General features: G+C 42.0%; 1 protein-coding gene across 1 annotated transcript; it reads left to right on the top strand.

Annotated features, from left to right (window-relative positions):
* The first annotated feature begins 1,527 nt into the window (after nucleotides 1-1,527).
* On the top strand, nucleotides 1,528-13,460 carry icmt (isoprenylcysteine carboxyl methyltransferase). Its single transcript, XM_039604847.1, has 5 exons — nucleotides 1,528-1,784; nucleotides 3,426-3,514; nucleotides 3,667-3,836; nucleotides 4,499-4,716; nucleotides 11,302-13,460. Exons 1-5 carry the CDS (start codon nucleotides 1,566-1,568, stop codon nucleotides 11,479-11,481), a joined length of 876 nt encoding a protein of 291 aa, XP_039460781.1. The 5' UTR covers nucleotides 1,528-1,565; the 3' UTR covers nucleotides 11,482-13,460.
* Nucleotides 13,461-16,816: the final 3,356 nt, after the last annotated feature.

Genomic DNA, 16,816 nt, shown 5'->3' with positions numbered 1-16,816 from the left:
TTTAATCTGTTATTAGACTCAATTGGCTTCTCTCAAAATGTAAAAGAACCCACCCACCACTTTAATCACACTCTAGATCTTGTTTTAACATATGGCATAGAAACTGAACATTTAACAGTGTTTCCTAAAAACCCTCTGCTGTCTGATCATTTCCTGATAACATTTACATTTACAATAATTGATTACACAGCAGTGGAGAGTAGACTTTATCACAGTAGATGTCTTTCTGAAAGTGCTGTAACTAAGTTTAAGAATATAATCCACCCACTGTTATCATCTTCAATGCCCTGTACCAACACAGGATATAATTGCTGCTGGGGGATTCCCATGATGCACTGGGTGTTTCTTCTTCACTCACTATGTGTTAATAGACCTCTCTGCATCGAATCATATCTGTTATTAATCTCTGTCTCTCTTCCACAGCATGTCTTTATCCTGTTTTCCTTCTCTCACCCCAACCAGTTGCAGCAGATGGCCCCGCCCCTCCCTGAGCCTGGTTCTGCTGGAGGTTTCTTCCTGTTAAAAGGGAGTTTTTCCTTCCCACTGTCGCCAAAGTGCTTGCTCATAGGGAGGGCCATATGATTGTTGGGATTTTTTCTGTTGTATTATTGTAGGGTCTGCTTACAATATAAAGCGCATTGAGGCGCATTGTGATTTGGCGCTGTATAAATAAAACTGAATTGAATTGTTTCAACTCAGACTGTAGTATCATTGTATGAGCTTCCTGTTTGACAATTTCCTCCGTGCTCCTGCACAGCATATCTATTCCTGTCACCAGCACATGAGGTTGGTTGATTGTTTTTAATGATGAATGCCCAACAGCTCTGCGCAAATACAGTGTTTGCATTCCAAACACTGGGGGTTAATGGGGTTCCATTAACCCCCCCAAAAAGGAAAATCACATATAGCTCCTATATAAGAAGTAACAAATGACAGCTATCATTGTAATCACTCTGTCTTAGTTTCTGATACTCTAAGTATCAGGAAGTAAAGGGGTAGCATCTGGATTGATGTGTTTACAGACAGCATTTTAATCATGATTTTAAAGGCTGTAGGTTGCAGTCATCACTTTAACACTGTGTAGAAATGCAACAGGGCTCAGTGCTGATTCTTATAGTTGGATCTGCTTCAAACTGTAAGAAACATGCGAAACATCAGAATGCTAAAAACGCCCTGCAGGTTGGACGTACCGGATTAAATCTATATTTTAATTTGGAATTCGAAAATCGTTTTTGAAAAGAGGTTTTATTGAGTGTTTAATTCTTTGTTTGTGAATTTTATTTTCATTTTGAAATATTTAATCAATTTTGAAATATTAATTTATAAATAGTGCTTTCATTTTCAATTTAATTATTAAATAATAAAATCATTTAAAAATGCATATATTAACGCATATTTTATTGCACAATTCATTATTAAAGCACAAAATTGTTTATTTGATCCGCATGACTCTGCTGGTCCTCTGTACTGGCAGCTGATAAAATACAAAGGCAGTCATATGACCTCACGAGATTGTCATTTAGTTCTCGCGATATCTCGTTTTACCACCGTACAGTATTTCCATCATGGCAGGCAGTAAGTTGGTATTAGAGGCTAGAGTAAGTATAAATGGCTTTATTTTAGGGCTTAGCGTGGTTGTAATCCCTCTGATCAGAACCTGGTTTGGACGTCACGACTGGGTCTTTGATTATCTGACCGAGACTCCCGGGAAAATTGCGATTTCTTCTCATATTGCCCTTATTAACGGCCTCTTACTTCTGATATACAAGGGACCTCTGTACAAGGTAGGTGCTGTCATAAGGTTACCAACTTCCTGCTTTTGTGCTGAATCTTATGCTGAAGTCGTATTTTTTGTGACCTCAGTTTTTTGGCATCCTGCAGTTAATATAGCAATCTAGTTTTACGCCATTTAATATTAAATGCTAAATCTTGCTGCTAATGTTATCAAACTGGGTCGCCTAGCTAGCTAACAGTAGCTACCTGACAGTAAGTTAACAGCTAACACTGAGTTAATCTCATTAGCAAAAGAAGAGAGAGGCTGTTGGTATTGATGTGCTAAACATAGAAGTCTATTAAGCTTAGGAACTTGCTGATTTTAGACAGTTGAAATGCCTAAACTCGATAACTGGTACTAACAGTTACTTTATGTGCTGTGAAAAGAAAGTAATACAGAAGTCCATTCAGAAATCTGCTCATTTAGTCCTGTGTTGGTTTGTATCTAATATAATTTACTTATACAGCATTCCTTGAGTTGATGAATGGAGAAAGAGGCAGTGATATATTACAAAATGAGAGAAAGGAGGACAGTTACAGGATTAGGAAGCGCATAGGATTAGCAAGGAGTATGTGAGGGCAGCTATAAATAGAATGAAAAGTGGAAAGGCGCTTGGTCCACATGACATACCTGTGGAGTTATGGGATTGTCTTGGTCTCTCTGAGAGAGCAGGACAGTGGACTTTGCAAACACATTGTTTAATGCAATGCCTGAGAAATAGAGGAGGAGGATACTGGTACTGCTTCTCAAGAACAAGGGTCATATGCAGCACAGTAGTAACAACTGAGCGAGAAAACTCTACCAAGAAGCTATGGGAAAGAGTTTTTGAACTAAGACTGAGAAGACCCCTACAGATTGTATGTTTGCATTGGAGACGTATAGATAAGTTACTGCCTTTCTGGATGTAGACAAAGCATATCTTAGGATGCTCTGAGACACACTGTGGTACTGTATGAGTAAAGTCAGGAGTGACATAGAAGTGTGTGAGGTGTGCAGCTGGAATGAGTTCGGGGGGATACATGGTCTGGTACTTGTATGCTGTGCACTCAAACCACTTTTTACTACACGACGAATTCATCCAATAATACACACATTTATTCAAGCGGTTTTCCTATCAATGAGTGCCTTGTCTGTCATTCACACACACTCACACTCTGCATTGCAGATGCACAGGGGGCAACTTGCCCAAGGATCATTTGACATTCAGACTGGAGGAGCTGGAAAACAAACTATCGATCTGTACATGACCCCATCTGAGCCACAGGTGGGGCTGGGATTTGCCTTGACCCCCAGCTTGTTCACAGGTTGAAGATGAAGTCAGGCAGGAGTCTCCTTGGACTTTGATATTTGCAGATGACATTGTGATCTGTAGTGAGAGTACGGAGCAGGTGGGACAGAGTTTGGAGATATGACAGAGGTGGAGATATGCTCTGGATAGGAGAAGAATTAAAGTCGGTAGAAGCAAGACAAAACACATGTTTGTGAATGAGGAGCAGACGGGTGTAATAGTGAAGGATGAGTTTTAAATACCTGGACAGTGAAAAAGTGAGTGCAGAGTGGGCAAAGAGAAATATCTGAAAAAATAAGCAGACTTGGAGCACAAATGCAGCAGCACAGCCTGCCCTGGGTTAACAGCATGTCCTCGTTCTAGGTTGCTGTGAGAGCCTGCTTTTTGGGAGTGACCTTTGGCTGTGGTTTAATTATAAGCTTCTCTGAAACCACTTGGACACATTTTGGCTGGTATGTACTTTTGTTATGTTGTGTAAAACTATATATATGTCACACTTTCTTGGTTAAATTCGACATAAATTGTATACGTTGACATCAGGATGTGTTTTTGTCTAATATAGGCCGGCTACAGTTGAACGTGAAGTAATCATGTCTCTCTGCAGGTACATGTGTTCCCTGTCGTTCTTCCATTACTCCGAGTATCTGGTAACAGCCATCATCAACCCTCGCAGCCTGTCGTTGGACTCATTCCTGCTCAACCACAGTGTGGAGTACACGCTGGCTGCTGTCTCATCATGGGTGGAGTTCATTGTGGAGAAGCTGACCGTTCCAGGTTGGTGTGTCATCTGTGTAATGACCTGCACTCAGTCCACTCAGAACTGTTAAGAAGAGAGGTTGCCTGTTCCAGTATATTAGCTCATGCTGAAATAACAATGATCTCAGATTACATACAGACTGTGGAGCGTGTGGATGGGCTAATGGATTCATGGCTGACTCACAGCCTATGTGCAGAGCTTCTGGCTGTGTCCTAGTACCCAGTATGATGCTGGCTGCTGCCAGAGGTGTGTCACTTTCCATGCTGTCACATGGGTATGACAATCAACAGTTCCAAAGAGTGGTTGGAGATTCGCATTTCAAAATAGGAAGTAAACATGTCTGTTAAGTTTGAGTACCCTTATAGTTTAGCTGGAAACCTGTGGCCACATGCAAAACGCATGAACAGCTATTCATGTAACCATCAACATCAAAGAAATGTAATTATCTACTTATCTTTTTAATAGATAACAAAGAGAAGGAAGGAGAAAGAGGCCAGCCATGATCCTTTCATGGGAACATACTGACACCTAATGTGCTCACACCTCTGTTGAATAAAGGAAGTGATGTACCCTGATTTCCTGTTGACCTGCAGACCAGCAGCTGGTCAGGTCCTGATCTGCGCTCTGAGGCTTTTTATGTGTTCACCAGTATTTCATCGGTCTTTCTTTTCTCTTATAGAACTGAAGCAGCTCAGTTGGTTGAGCTTCTTGGGTCTCTTCATGGTTCTGTGTGGTGAAGGATTACGGAAGGCGGCCATGTTGACCGCTGGTTCCAACTTCAATCACATTGTCCAGAATGAGAAGGCCCAAAGCCATGTGTTGGTCACCAGTGGGGTCTATGCCTATTTCAGACACCCCTCCTATGTGGGCTGGTTCTACTGGAGCATAGGAACACAGGTGAGCTGCAGCAGCAGTTATTAGTGTTTAACTTCAGCTTATTTTCCCACCTGGCGGGGTTTGTTTGTGCAGGTGTGAACACGCTCAGGTGCAGACCAAAGCAGCCTCACCGAGACTGTTTGTTTGGAACCACACAGAACCAAACTCCAGAGTGACTGTGGATCACAGTTTATGATGTGAACGTGATCACACACTAATCCGAACCATCTACCAGGTGTATGTTATAAGTTTGAGCTCAAAGAAAACGTCCTGTAGCCACGTATGCTTCGTATTCTCAGTGCAGGAAGGTGTTATAAGCTCTGTGTGGGTTAGCAGCTAGCTGTGAAATGTCTAAAGTCTTCAGTCTCTGAATGTTTCTCCCACTGTAAACACTACGACCAGATGAACACAAGGAACTTTCTGGGGATAAAGAAGTCTTTTCACTTTCTTTTCAAGCTCTCCAGACAACCTTTGGGATGAATTAGAGGAGAGACTGAACCAGGCTCATCCAACCTCACAAATGAGCTTCTAGGAGATTGTTCAAAAATTCCTATAGACGCACTCCTAAATTTGTTGAAAGCCTTCCAGACGAGTTGAAGCTGTTATGCTGCAGGGTGGGTCGACATCCTAAATCCTTAAACCCTGTAGTTTAAGAATGGGATGTCAGTTAAGTTCATATGTGTGTGACGGCAGATGAGCAAATACTTTCAGATCTGGAAGCTACGTCCATCTTTTACAATGTTTGTTAAGCCCACACAGTCTAACGTGGAGTCTGTTTACAAACTACAAGGAGCGAAGAGGCGGAGCTGCAACTGAGACGCTGAGCTCAGGTTTAGTGAAAGAAAACATGTTTCTGTCATCTAAAACAGCAGCGCTGTTCCTGTGGTCACCATTAAAACTTTACTGGGAGAAACTATCAGGAGTCCTTCATCAAAGCAGCTGATCAACAAACTCCAACATGAAGAAAAGCAAACTCAGCAGCTCCATCCACCACTGTTTGTTTTATACACAGAAAAATCTGCAGATGAACTGTGAACTTAGTCTGATAGCATGTTTAAATGATACTGTTTACTGAAGGCTGACGGCAACCGTCCTATTTTACATGGAAGTGAACAGGGGTGAGCCTAAAGAAGGGGCATGGGGGGCACTAGACCATATTAACTTAGAATAGAATAGAATAGAATAGAATAATCCTTTAATTGTCCCACAAGGGGAAATTTGGTTGTAACAGCAGCCAAAAAGACACATATACAAACAAACAAACAAACAAACAGTACACAGGACACAGAACAGAAACATACACAATTTTTCTTAAATATTTACATTAAGGACAATGGTTACTATATACTTCAACTTCAATGCTATCGTAACATGTTTCACATTGAAAGTAAAATAATATAAAAATTTGTGTTTGGTACATTGCATTAGTATTTTTGTACATGGGCCAGTAGAAGACTGAGCCCCTGACCTGAGGGTTGTGAGGTAGATGTTGGTAAACTTTAAAACATTGGTTTCCATTTTAGAAATTGCAATGAGCAGTTCATTTTCAAACCTGTTGTTTTTTTCTCTTTTGAATATTAATTATTGCTTGTTAATAGAGCTCGCTGAGTGATGTAATGAGATCACTCTGTCATGGATCTTCTTAAAAATGAAGAATGTAATTCTTAAAAAATGTAAATAAGCCCATTTGAGCTATAAATAAGTCAATTGGGCTTACAAACGTCTTCAAGCAACTTAAAGAAGTCCAGACGCTTTTCTTTGCAAACTCCTTTGACTACGATGACCTGGATGAGTGAGAACCTTCACAGACATATTGCCGTACATTTTGGGAGGAACACCCTTCAACTGGTACGGGAGTATGAAAGGGAATCAAGGAAACTGGCGGATTATAGGAACCACCTTCGTTTCAACCTAAGATGCAGACAAAGCAGAGTTGTTCCTAAGAGCTTGCGCCTTGGATCCACTGTCAGAGGACACAGAGCAGACTTGATTCTACAGAGAGCACAGAATCACCTTTTAAGTGAAAGGATAAGACAGGTCCATTTCACCATAGATGCCCTCCAGATCAAGATCAGCCAGACTCTGCAGGAATTGGAAACCCTTCTACCCTCTCCAATCTTAAATAAATAAATAAATAAAATAAATAAATTTTTATTTATATAGCACCTTTCAAGACAGAATCACAAAGTGCTGCACATAAGATTAAAAGTCATAAAAAGATTTAAAAAGAGAAAATAAAACAGGCAAATAATTAACCAAAAGCAATTTTAAAAAGGTACGTTTTGAGTTGTTTTTTAAAAACAGCTACTGAGTCCACAGTTCTTAATGCTTGGGGGAGAGAGTTCCACAGTCTCGGGGCCACATTGGCAAAGGCTCTGTCACCCTTAGTCCTCCTCTTAGTATTTTTATAGCAAGCAAGCCCTGATCAGATGACCTCAAAGACCTGCTAGGGACATAAGGATGTAGCAGATCAGAGATGTAGGCAGGTGCCAGTCCATGCACAGCTCTGTAGGTCAAGACCAGGATCTTAAAATCAACTCTAAATTTAACAGGAAGCCAGTGTAACTGAGATAACAATGGTGTCACATGCGAGTACTTGGAGGATTTTGTCAAAAGCCTAGCTGCAGCGTTTTGCACAACCTGCAGACGATCCAGAGAACCTTTGCTAAGACACATGAACAGCGAATTACAATAATCCAACCGTGACGAAATAAATGCATGTATAGCAATCTCCAGTTCAGAACAAGATAAAATCGGGCTTAGCCTAGCCACATTTCTTAAATGATAAAAACAAGACCGAACCAGAGAATTGACATGCCCATCCAATGTGAGACTGGAGTCAAAGGTGACACCTAGATTCCTGATAGAGGATTTAACATAGAGTGAGAGAGGACCAAGGGCTTTCACTATCTGCGATAGAAATCTATCAGGGGCGCACACGAGGACTTCGGTTTTCCCCTCGTTGAGTTGGAGGAAATTTGCAGCCATCCAACGTTTGATCGAATCTAAGCAATCATTCAACCGCTGAAGCTTAGACAAATCCTTAGAAGAGGTTCACAAGTTTGTGGACAAGGCTCAGCGGGCCCAACACTCTCAAGGAAAAGAAAGACAACGCAGGAAATTTCACACCTTGCTTTCAAAAACCCACACTCCTCAGTCGGAACCCACACAACCCAGAGAAGAAAACACACCTGAAGACAGTCGGGAGAAATGGGTAAAGAACTTTTCAGACCGGAATCTCACTGAACCTGAAAAGAGGGTTTTAGCCAAAGGACTCAATTTCGCCATTTCTCCGCAACAGTTGCCCATAGTGGACCTCATCACAGCCACAGAAACGGCCATACGGATTAATAAATTATCACAGACAGAAGCAGAGCAAATCAGGATGAAAGTCTCAGCCACCCTCTCCAGTGCCAAAGTCCCTCCGTCTAACCTTACACTACAAGAAAAGAAGGCCGTCGCTTCCCTGAGCAAAGACCACAACATCACTATATTACCAGCGGATAAGGGAAGGTGCACTGTGGTCCTGAACACAACAGATTACCACACAAAGATCACTACTCTCCTCAGTGACAACAACACCTACGAAGCTTTAAAACGAGACCCCACAAGCAGCTACAAAAAGAAAGTTATAGCTTGCCTTCAAGACCTTGAAAAAGACAAAATCATTGACCGCCTCACATATCACCGCCTTTATCCAGGGGATGCCATACCCTGCATTTATGGACTTCCTAAAATCCACAAGGAAGGGGTCCCACTCAGACCCATAGTCAGTAGCATAAACTCAGCCACTTATAACATTGCGAAACACCTTGCTACCATCCTAGCACCTCTCGTGGGGAACACCCCCACCACATCAAGAACTCCACCGACTTCACCGACAAGGTCCAGAAACTTACCCTGGATCCAGATGAAACCATGGTGTCCTTTGATGTAGTCTCTCTCTTCACTTGCATACCCACCACGGAGGCAGTGGAGACTGTCAGAAAACGACTACAAGAAGACAGCTCCTTGGAAGACAGGACCAACTTCACACCCGATCAGATCTGCACACTGTTAGACCTCTGCCTTACCACAACATACTTCAAATACAACGAAGGCTTCTACAGACAAAAACATGGCTGTGCCATGGGCTCCCCTGTGTCACCTATTGTAGCCAACCTTTACATGGAGGAAGTGGAAAGAAAGGCTCTTGGCTCTTTTAAAGGGAGAGTACCCAGCCACTGGTACAGATATGTAGATGACACCTGGGTCAAAATCAAAAGACAAGAAGTGGAATCCTTCACTGCGCACATTGCGCTGTGGATAAAAACATCAAGTTCACCAGGGAAGACACTAAGGATAACTGTTTGCCTTTCCTGGACTGCGCTGTGCACATCGAAGAGAATGGCAACCTCAACATTGAAGTTTACCGGAAGCCACACACACGGACCAGTACCTCCTCTTTGACTCCCATCACCCTCTGGAACACAAACTTGGAGTAATTAGGACCCTACACCACCGGGCAGAACATGTTCCTCTAAGCCTGAGGGAAAAGAAGGAACACACACGTAAGGGAAGCACTGAAAACATGCGGTTATCCTAACTGGGCGTTCATAAAGTCAGCAAAAAGGCACAGAAAAGAAGATCAGACACCAGCGAGGGAGGATAAGAAAGACAGACGCAACAACGTTGTCATCCCCTATGTAGCCGGTGTATCAGAGAAACTCAGGAGAGTTTTCTCCAAGCACGACATCCCAGTGTACTTCAGACCCAGCAACACACTCAGACACAAACTGGTTCACCCGAAAGACAAAACTCCAAAACACAGACTTAACAACGTGGTGTATGCTGTACAGTGCAGCGAGGAATGCCCAGACCTCTACATTGGAGAGACCAAACAGCCACTTCACAAGCGTATGGCACAACATAGAAGAGCCACCTCCACTGGACAAGACTCAGCAGTCCATCTGCATCTTAGGGATAAAGGTCACTCTTTCGAGGATGCCAATGTTCACATTTTGGACAGAGAGGACAGATGGTTTGAAAGAGGAGTGAAAGAAGCCATCTATGTCCACTGTGAGCGACCATCTTTGAACAGAGGCGGTGGTTTACGACACCAACTGTCTGCCATCTATAATCCAGTTTTGAGTTCCCTCCCCAGACGCCTTAACGCCCACTCACATCCTGGGCCATCTGACCTCAGGAATTCACATGATAGGGTGGGGCCAGGTTTCACAATGAGCTCACCCGAAACCCTGGCTGATTAGGACCCCCACCCGCTTTCACACCTTGGCGCATGTGATTAGAGGATCACCAGGGGGTCCTTTGTCCCTCTTTGGGGGGATACCCCCACTGGGTTTAAATCTGGGACTCTCGGCCATTTGACCTTAGAACTGAAGAAGCTTCTCGGATGAGAGGTGAAACGTCTTCAAGCAACTTAAAGAAGTCCAGACGCTTTTCTTTGCAAACTCCTTTGACTACGATGACCTGGATGAGTGAGAACCTTCACAGACAATTGGGCTTATTAGTTTTCAAGTGCTGTTTATGTGCATCTGATCCTCAGCAGTTGTTTGTTCATCAGTGAGTTGAATCAGAATTTGTAATGAACATTTTAGAAACCCTGAGATGATCTAAATATATATCTCAAATGATTTAGATGCAGTTTTCTATGCATCTAACAGCTCTGTCATATCTAAGAGTAATGAGCAGCACTCCACCACTACAATAATAAAGGTAAAAGAAAATCCATTAGGATATTGATACTGTGTATTTTTACAATTAGGATCATTTTATCTTGTTGTTTATCAAACACAGGGAACACAGTTTGATCAGAGTATAGCATCAAGTCAGTTAAACGTGGGATATTGATCTGGTCAGTTAGGTAACGGGATTATTGCGTTTCAGCTGCTTTGGAGTTAAAAAATTAACAAAACAGGAAGGTTTTACAGGTGGAGGCTATTTTATTTTATTTATTTTAAATTAGTCTGTCATTTGGCTGTGTCAGTGTCACTGCTAGCAGTATGAAGCAATGCCTGTGGCCTGCAGGTACCACCTGTGGTCCAGCTGCTCTGTGATGATACAGATTGTGTCATTGCCAGAAGCTTTGCTGTGTCGCACTGATAGGCTGTTACTGTAGAAGAGCTGGACAGGGCCATAGAAGGTCCTTACACCATCTGTTCTTTGTAGGAGGGACATAGTGAACAATTAATAAAAAATACATTTGTCAAGATTTAACTCTGAGATCCAAACTTAAAACAAACAAAAACATTTCAGAAGACGTAACGTTTGATGTGGGAGATATGAGCGATCGGACACAGAACAGGATATGAGGGATTGCTGCTCGGCTGCTTTATTGAAGCTGTCAGTGTTTCAAAAGCTTCATTTGTGGTTTATATGTTTTGGAACACTTTGTGTAGAATTATGAAAGATTTCTTAAAGTACTAACTATGACCTAAATGTCCCACTCCTGCTGGTACACGGACCTCAGTCACTGATTATTTGGTTTGCTATTGGGGTTTTTTTGTTTTTTTTTTTAATTCAGTTTAATTAATTGTTTGTTTGTTTGTTTGTTTGTTTGTTTGTTTGTTGTTGCTGACATCTGTTGTCTTTTTCTGGCTGCTGTAGGTGATGCTGTGTAACCCACTGTGTATCCTGGCTTACACAATAGCCAGCTGGCGGTTCTTCCGGGAGCGGATAGAGGAGGAGGAGCTCTCCCTTATCCATTTTTTTGCCGAGGACTATGTTGAATACAAGAAAAGGGTTCCCACCGGGCTGCCCTTCATCTCAGGCATCCGTGTCAACTAGACCAAGGAGGTGGACGCTGGACGCAATAGACTTAAAGCTCTAAAGCAAGTCAGACCTGATGGGTGTGTGTGTGTCGTGTCTCGGCACGGCCCTCCCGAGGTAAAACCCTGCAACTGACTGAGAGTCCGTAGCTCACAGGCAGAAACCATGATAGCTGCGACAGTGTCAGGCTGCTGGACTGCTGTTTTTATATCAACCTCCAACATTCAGTTTAAGGCCAGACAACCTGCACTCTTCTACATGTGTCCCATTTCATTTATTTCTCACGTGTCATTTGTACACTTGTAGCACGCTTTGTGTTCTCACTGATTACCTGTGTTGTTGGAGAGTGATGTGATCATTCTCTCAGGGGTTAGTAGCAATGTTTGGACAGGAAATCAACCAGGTTCAAAATCATTAGTGTACAAATTCTTGTAGTACTTCTCCATTAAAGCAAACTATTTTTGATATGAGACAGACCCACACAAAGACTCATTATATTCAAGTCCTGATGTCTAAGTCTGTGTTTATCATCACCATGATTTTAGTGGCAGAGATGCAGAATAAATGTCAGTTTATTCTCTAAATCTGGATTTAAATGAACAAGTCTGATTGGTTGGGAATGTTTATATTTTCCTTCTAAACATGTCCAATTCCACATCGTCCCTGCTAATTCCAGTTTGTCCAATCACACCTCTTCATGTGAAACCTGCAGTCAAGGCCTTGCTATTAGATGTTTGTGTCAGCATATAAATAAAAAGACTTTTTGTAGGGTCATCTGTAGTGTGATGCACAGGTAACAAAAAAAGTCTTTTCTATCTGAAAAGATCAAAATTACAAAGAGTGAAATTCAATAGCACAGGTTGGCTCAGTGCGCGTCCTCAAAACATGTGATCTGGTTTAAAAAGAGTTGGATAATAAAACGTGTCATGATTTATGGAGACAAATAGTCCCAGTTCTCACTTTGTACCTCAGCTTTTCTCCTTATTTTGAGCTGTGAACAGAGAGGAAGATGAGCAGAGGTGTTTCATATTCTAGAGTGACGTTTGTTCAATTTTAAATAATGTTCACGAGAACTTTTATATTTACTCTTAGTTCCATTGACAACATGACACAGTGTGACAAGAGTGTATCAATACCATACAGTTTTGTTTAGTTACACTCTTGCATGTCCCAGAATGTCTAACAGAGCATTTCATCGTCGTATATGACTGACTGCAAACGTAGACCTTCATGTGTATATCGTCCCTGTTTGCGCCTCCTGTAGGCCTGTGATGTGACTCAGAGGCAGGACAGGCGAGAGAAGTGACAAGGTAGAACAGAGTGGAGTAACAGGAAGTGCTCATAGAGAGCGGTTCGTCACAATATGAATATGTGAAAGGTTGGTTTTTATCAAGTTAACTATACAAAAGTACAGAATTTTACTAATGCATGGACTGATGAAATAATTGAAGCTATACAAAATTCAGCCCCAACATTAAATCTACTTACAGCTTAAAAATGTTGAGCATTACTAAATAAATGTCTCAGAACCAGAGACCAAGTGACATCACCAGAGGTCCTCGGCTACAGCTGTTTTCAGCTCAGGTGGAGCTACACAGCACTGGGCACATGGCTTTAATGTTGTGGCTGACAAAAACTTGATTAAGGATCGTTTCCAAGCACCTGAGTACAAGAAGGACTTGTGCATACAGCATTATAAAAGTGTTTAGTGCTGTATGCTCACATTACAAAGTACCTGAGGCTGTTAAAGTAACATGAGCATGATCTGAATTCAACAGGAAGTGCTAACAGCGCTCCGGTGCTGTAGCTCCTTTTGTGTTTTAGGAACTGATTTTTCTTTTTGTCTCTCCTGTCAGCCTGTGATGCTCAAACTGTTATCCAAACCAACCAAATGACTTTATACTGTCGGGATGTAGCCTATAGTATAAAGCGCCTTTAGGGAACAGTTGTTGTTAATTGGAACTATATAAATAAATCTGAGCTGAATGACTGAGTTATATTTGGTGTACTTTGGATTACCCTTATCTGACTGTGTGTTTAAGGCTTTAGTATCAAATTTCTACTCATGTAGTAAAAACACTGAAACCACAATATTGTCTGTAGATGCAGAAAAGTGTTTGACAGAGTTAACTGGGAATTTTTATTTGCAGCTTTACACACATTTGCTTTTGGAAACTCTTTCATAAACACTGTGTCAGGGCAAATGAGCAAACATCCCCCAGCTTCTGTCTCCAGAGGGGCTCCAGGCAGGGATGCCCACTCTGCCCTTCACTGTTTGCAATTTTGATCAAACCACAGCATCAATCAGACAGGCTTTAGTGATTAAGGGCATTAAAATCAGTCTTTATGCAGATGATGTGTTACTTTTTCTCCAACAACTAAGACATACCCTCATAGATGAGCCTGGTTCATCAGAACAGGCACTATGCAATAATATAGAGACCATTCATTACCATTCATCAGCTCAAACATCAAACAATGCTGTAAAGCATCAATATTCAGCTGCTCTCTGACAGCAGGGCGGGAGTTTCTATACATGAAATGAGATTTAAAGACAGGGTGTCCTGTTTTCTGTTAGCAGTGAAAACTTCAGTGACGCACTCATGAAAGCGAAATGTTTTGAGGGGAATGTACTCGTGCGCCGTGAGCAAGTATAAAAGTGTAATTCAACAGGATAGAACTGAAATCTGTATCCAGATGCCTCTGCTACGACAGAAAGAGAAGCTGAATGGGAGCAATGATGGTGCTTTGATGAACCGAGGGGCCAAAGATGGAAACTGCAGAAAATGTGTGTGTGCACAATAAGTTAGCATTTTTTGTTTGTTGTTGTTTTCCCACATTCCGCCCTATTCTGTGTTCCATGAATCACATGAGTTGCTTTTCCTTTTCTTTGTTGGAGTTTAATGTGAAATATTTTACTTTAGGTGTGAGATGACAGTAATATTACGGTACTGTACCAACCATCTGATTCAAACAACCAGAACACCCCAGTCATTATTAAACAGACCTACCCGTAGATGCTATGTGACCATCAGAAACTGGGAACATGGCAACACTAAGAGCGTAGGCCTGTTTCTGTGTTTAAGTTTCAGCATGGCAGGGATCTGACCTCACCTGGCAGGCAGATGTCTTGGCATTTCACCTTCACTCAACATGGTGTTTGATTAGTTTCACTGTTTACCTGGTAACTTATTTGTATGTGTGTTAACTGAGACATCCATCAGGGGAGTCAGCATGAAGACCCCCCGCAGTGAGGCAGCACCCTGACCCGAAGCTTTACCTGCTTCTTATATATAATAAACCAAACACTACGTTTCCAGGTGTCTGGTGGTTTTAATACCTCATGGTAGCAGTGGATACCATATACACCACACGTGCAGCACATCTACAGAGTATTAACACAAGTTTAATTATTCCACATTTTGTCATGTTACAGTCTTACTCCAAAATGGATTAAATTCATTTTTCACCATAAAATTTGACACACAATGGCACATAATGTTAAAATGAGATCAGATCATGAGTGAATCAGATGTTTCTACAACTTCATTGGAGTCCACCTGTGGTAAATTCAGTTGATTTGGAAATACACACACTCAGGCTGTCAGAGCACAAACTCAAAACCAAAGTCCAAGAAATTGTGTCGAGGCACAGATTTCGGGGAATTGCACAGAAAGATTTCACAGTGAGCACTGTGAACCCCAAAATTACTTAATGGAAGAAGTATGAACCCTGCTTCCAAGAGCTGGTTGCCCCGACACGCTGAGCGATCGGTATAGAGAGGGAAATGATCTGGTTCTTAGTAATACAGTAATGCTGTGAGGAACCTTGGAGTCATTTTTGACCAGGACATGTCCTTCAACGCACATATTAAACAAATATGTAAGACTGCTTTCTTCCATTTGTGCAACATCTCTAAAGTTAGAAATATCCTGTCTCAGAGTGACGCTGAAAAACTAGTTCATGCATTTATTACTTCCAGGCTGGACTACTGTAATTCATTATTATCAGGATGTCCTAAAAACTCCCTGAAAAGCCTTCAGCTAATCCAAAATGCTGCAGCAAGAGTCCTGACAGGGACTAGAAAGAGAGAGCATATTTCTCCTGTTTTGGCTTCCCTTCATTGGCTTCCTGTTAAATCCAGAGTTCAAAATCCTGCTCCTCACATACAAGGTCTTAAATAATCAGGCCCCATCTTATCTTAATGACCTTGTAGTACCATATCACCCTATTAGAGCACTTCGCTCTCACACTGCAGGCCTACTTGTTGTTCCTAGAGTATTTAAAAGTAGAATGGGAGGCAGAGCCTTCAGTTTTCAGGCCCCTCTTCTGTGGAATAAGAAATACTATATGCATAAGTTGATATATAGATATATATATACTTGTTCTCTGGTTAATTGCTGGTTGAAAACTGAGCTGTGCTGATTAACATTATTAATGTCATCCAAAACGTTGATTCTGTTCATCTGGACGTTGTCAGTGAGAGAAATGTGTTGTCACTCATCCAGGTGACTTCTTCAGTCTCAGCTGACTGCAGGTTTCTAACCTTATAAACAGAAGCTCTCCCTTAACACCTGTAGTGATCCCGTATGTGTCAGGAGTGTCAGAACAGTTGAGACGCATTTTTTCTAAACACCGGGTCTCTGTGGCTTTTAAACCTTAAAACACGCTGCGCCAAAAATTGATCCACCTCAAGGATCCCCCGACACAAACAGAGTAACATAGTGTACGCTGTTAAGTGCCAGGAGGATTGCCAGGATTTATACATCGGGGAAACCAAACATCCTCTGGCGAAGAGGATGGCACAACACAGAAGAGCTTCCTCGTCAGGCCAGGACTCTGCAGTCTATTTACACCTACAGGCCAGTGGACACTCTTTCAATGATGAGGATGTACACATCCTGGACAGGGAGGAACGCTGGTTTGAGCGCGGAGTCAAGGAGGCCATTTACATGAAAAGGGAAAGACCATCTCTGAATCGAGGAGGGGGCCTAAGGGTACATCTGTCACCATCTTACAATGCTGTGATTGCAGCCATTCCCCAACTCTCTGTGAATGGGACTCATGGACATTGATCAGTGCAGGGGAACCTGCAGTCAGCTGAGACTGAAGAAGTCACCTGGATGAGTGACGAAACGTTTCTCCCACTGAAAACATCCAGATGAACAGAGTCAACCTTTTGGGATTTCTTTACCTGGATGATTGAGCATCAAGATATTTTCACTTAGGTGTAGAAAAAAGTGCTTGTAGGAAAGGGTCTGAATGGGTGAATGAGGGATGTTGTATAAAGTGCATTGAGTGCTCAAACAGTTTAAAACAGCCATATAAGAACCACCACATGTACCGCTTAAAG

The sequence above is a fragment of the Oreochromis aureus genome, linkage group 20 (genome assembly GCF_013358895.1).
Source record: "Oreochromis aureus strain Israel breed Guangdong linkage group 20, ZZ_aureus, whole genome shotgun sequence".
NCBI lineage: Eukaryota > Metazoa > Chordata > Actinopteri > Cichliformes > Cichlidae > Oreochromis > Oreochromis aureus.
This window is presented reverse-complemented; position numbering and strand designations above follow the sequence as displayed.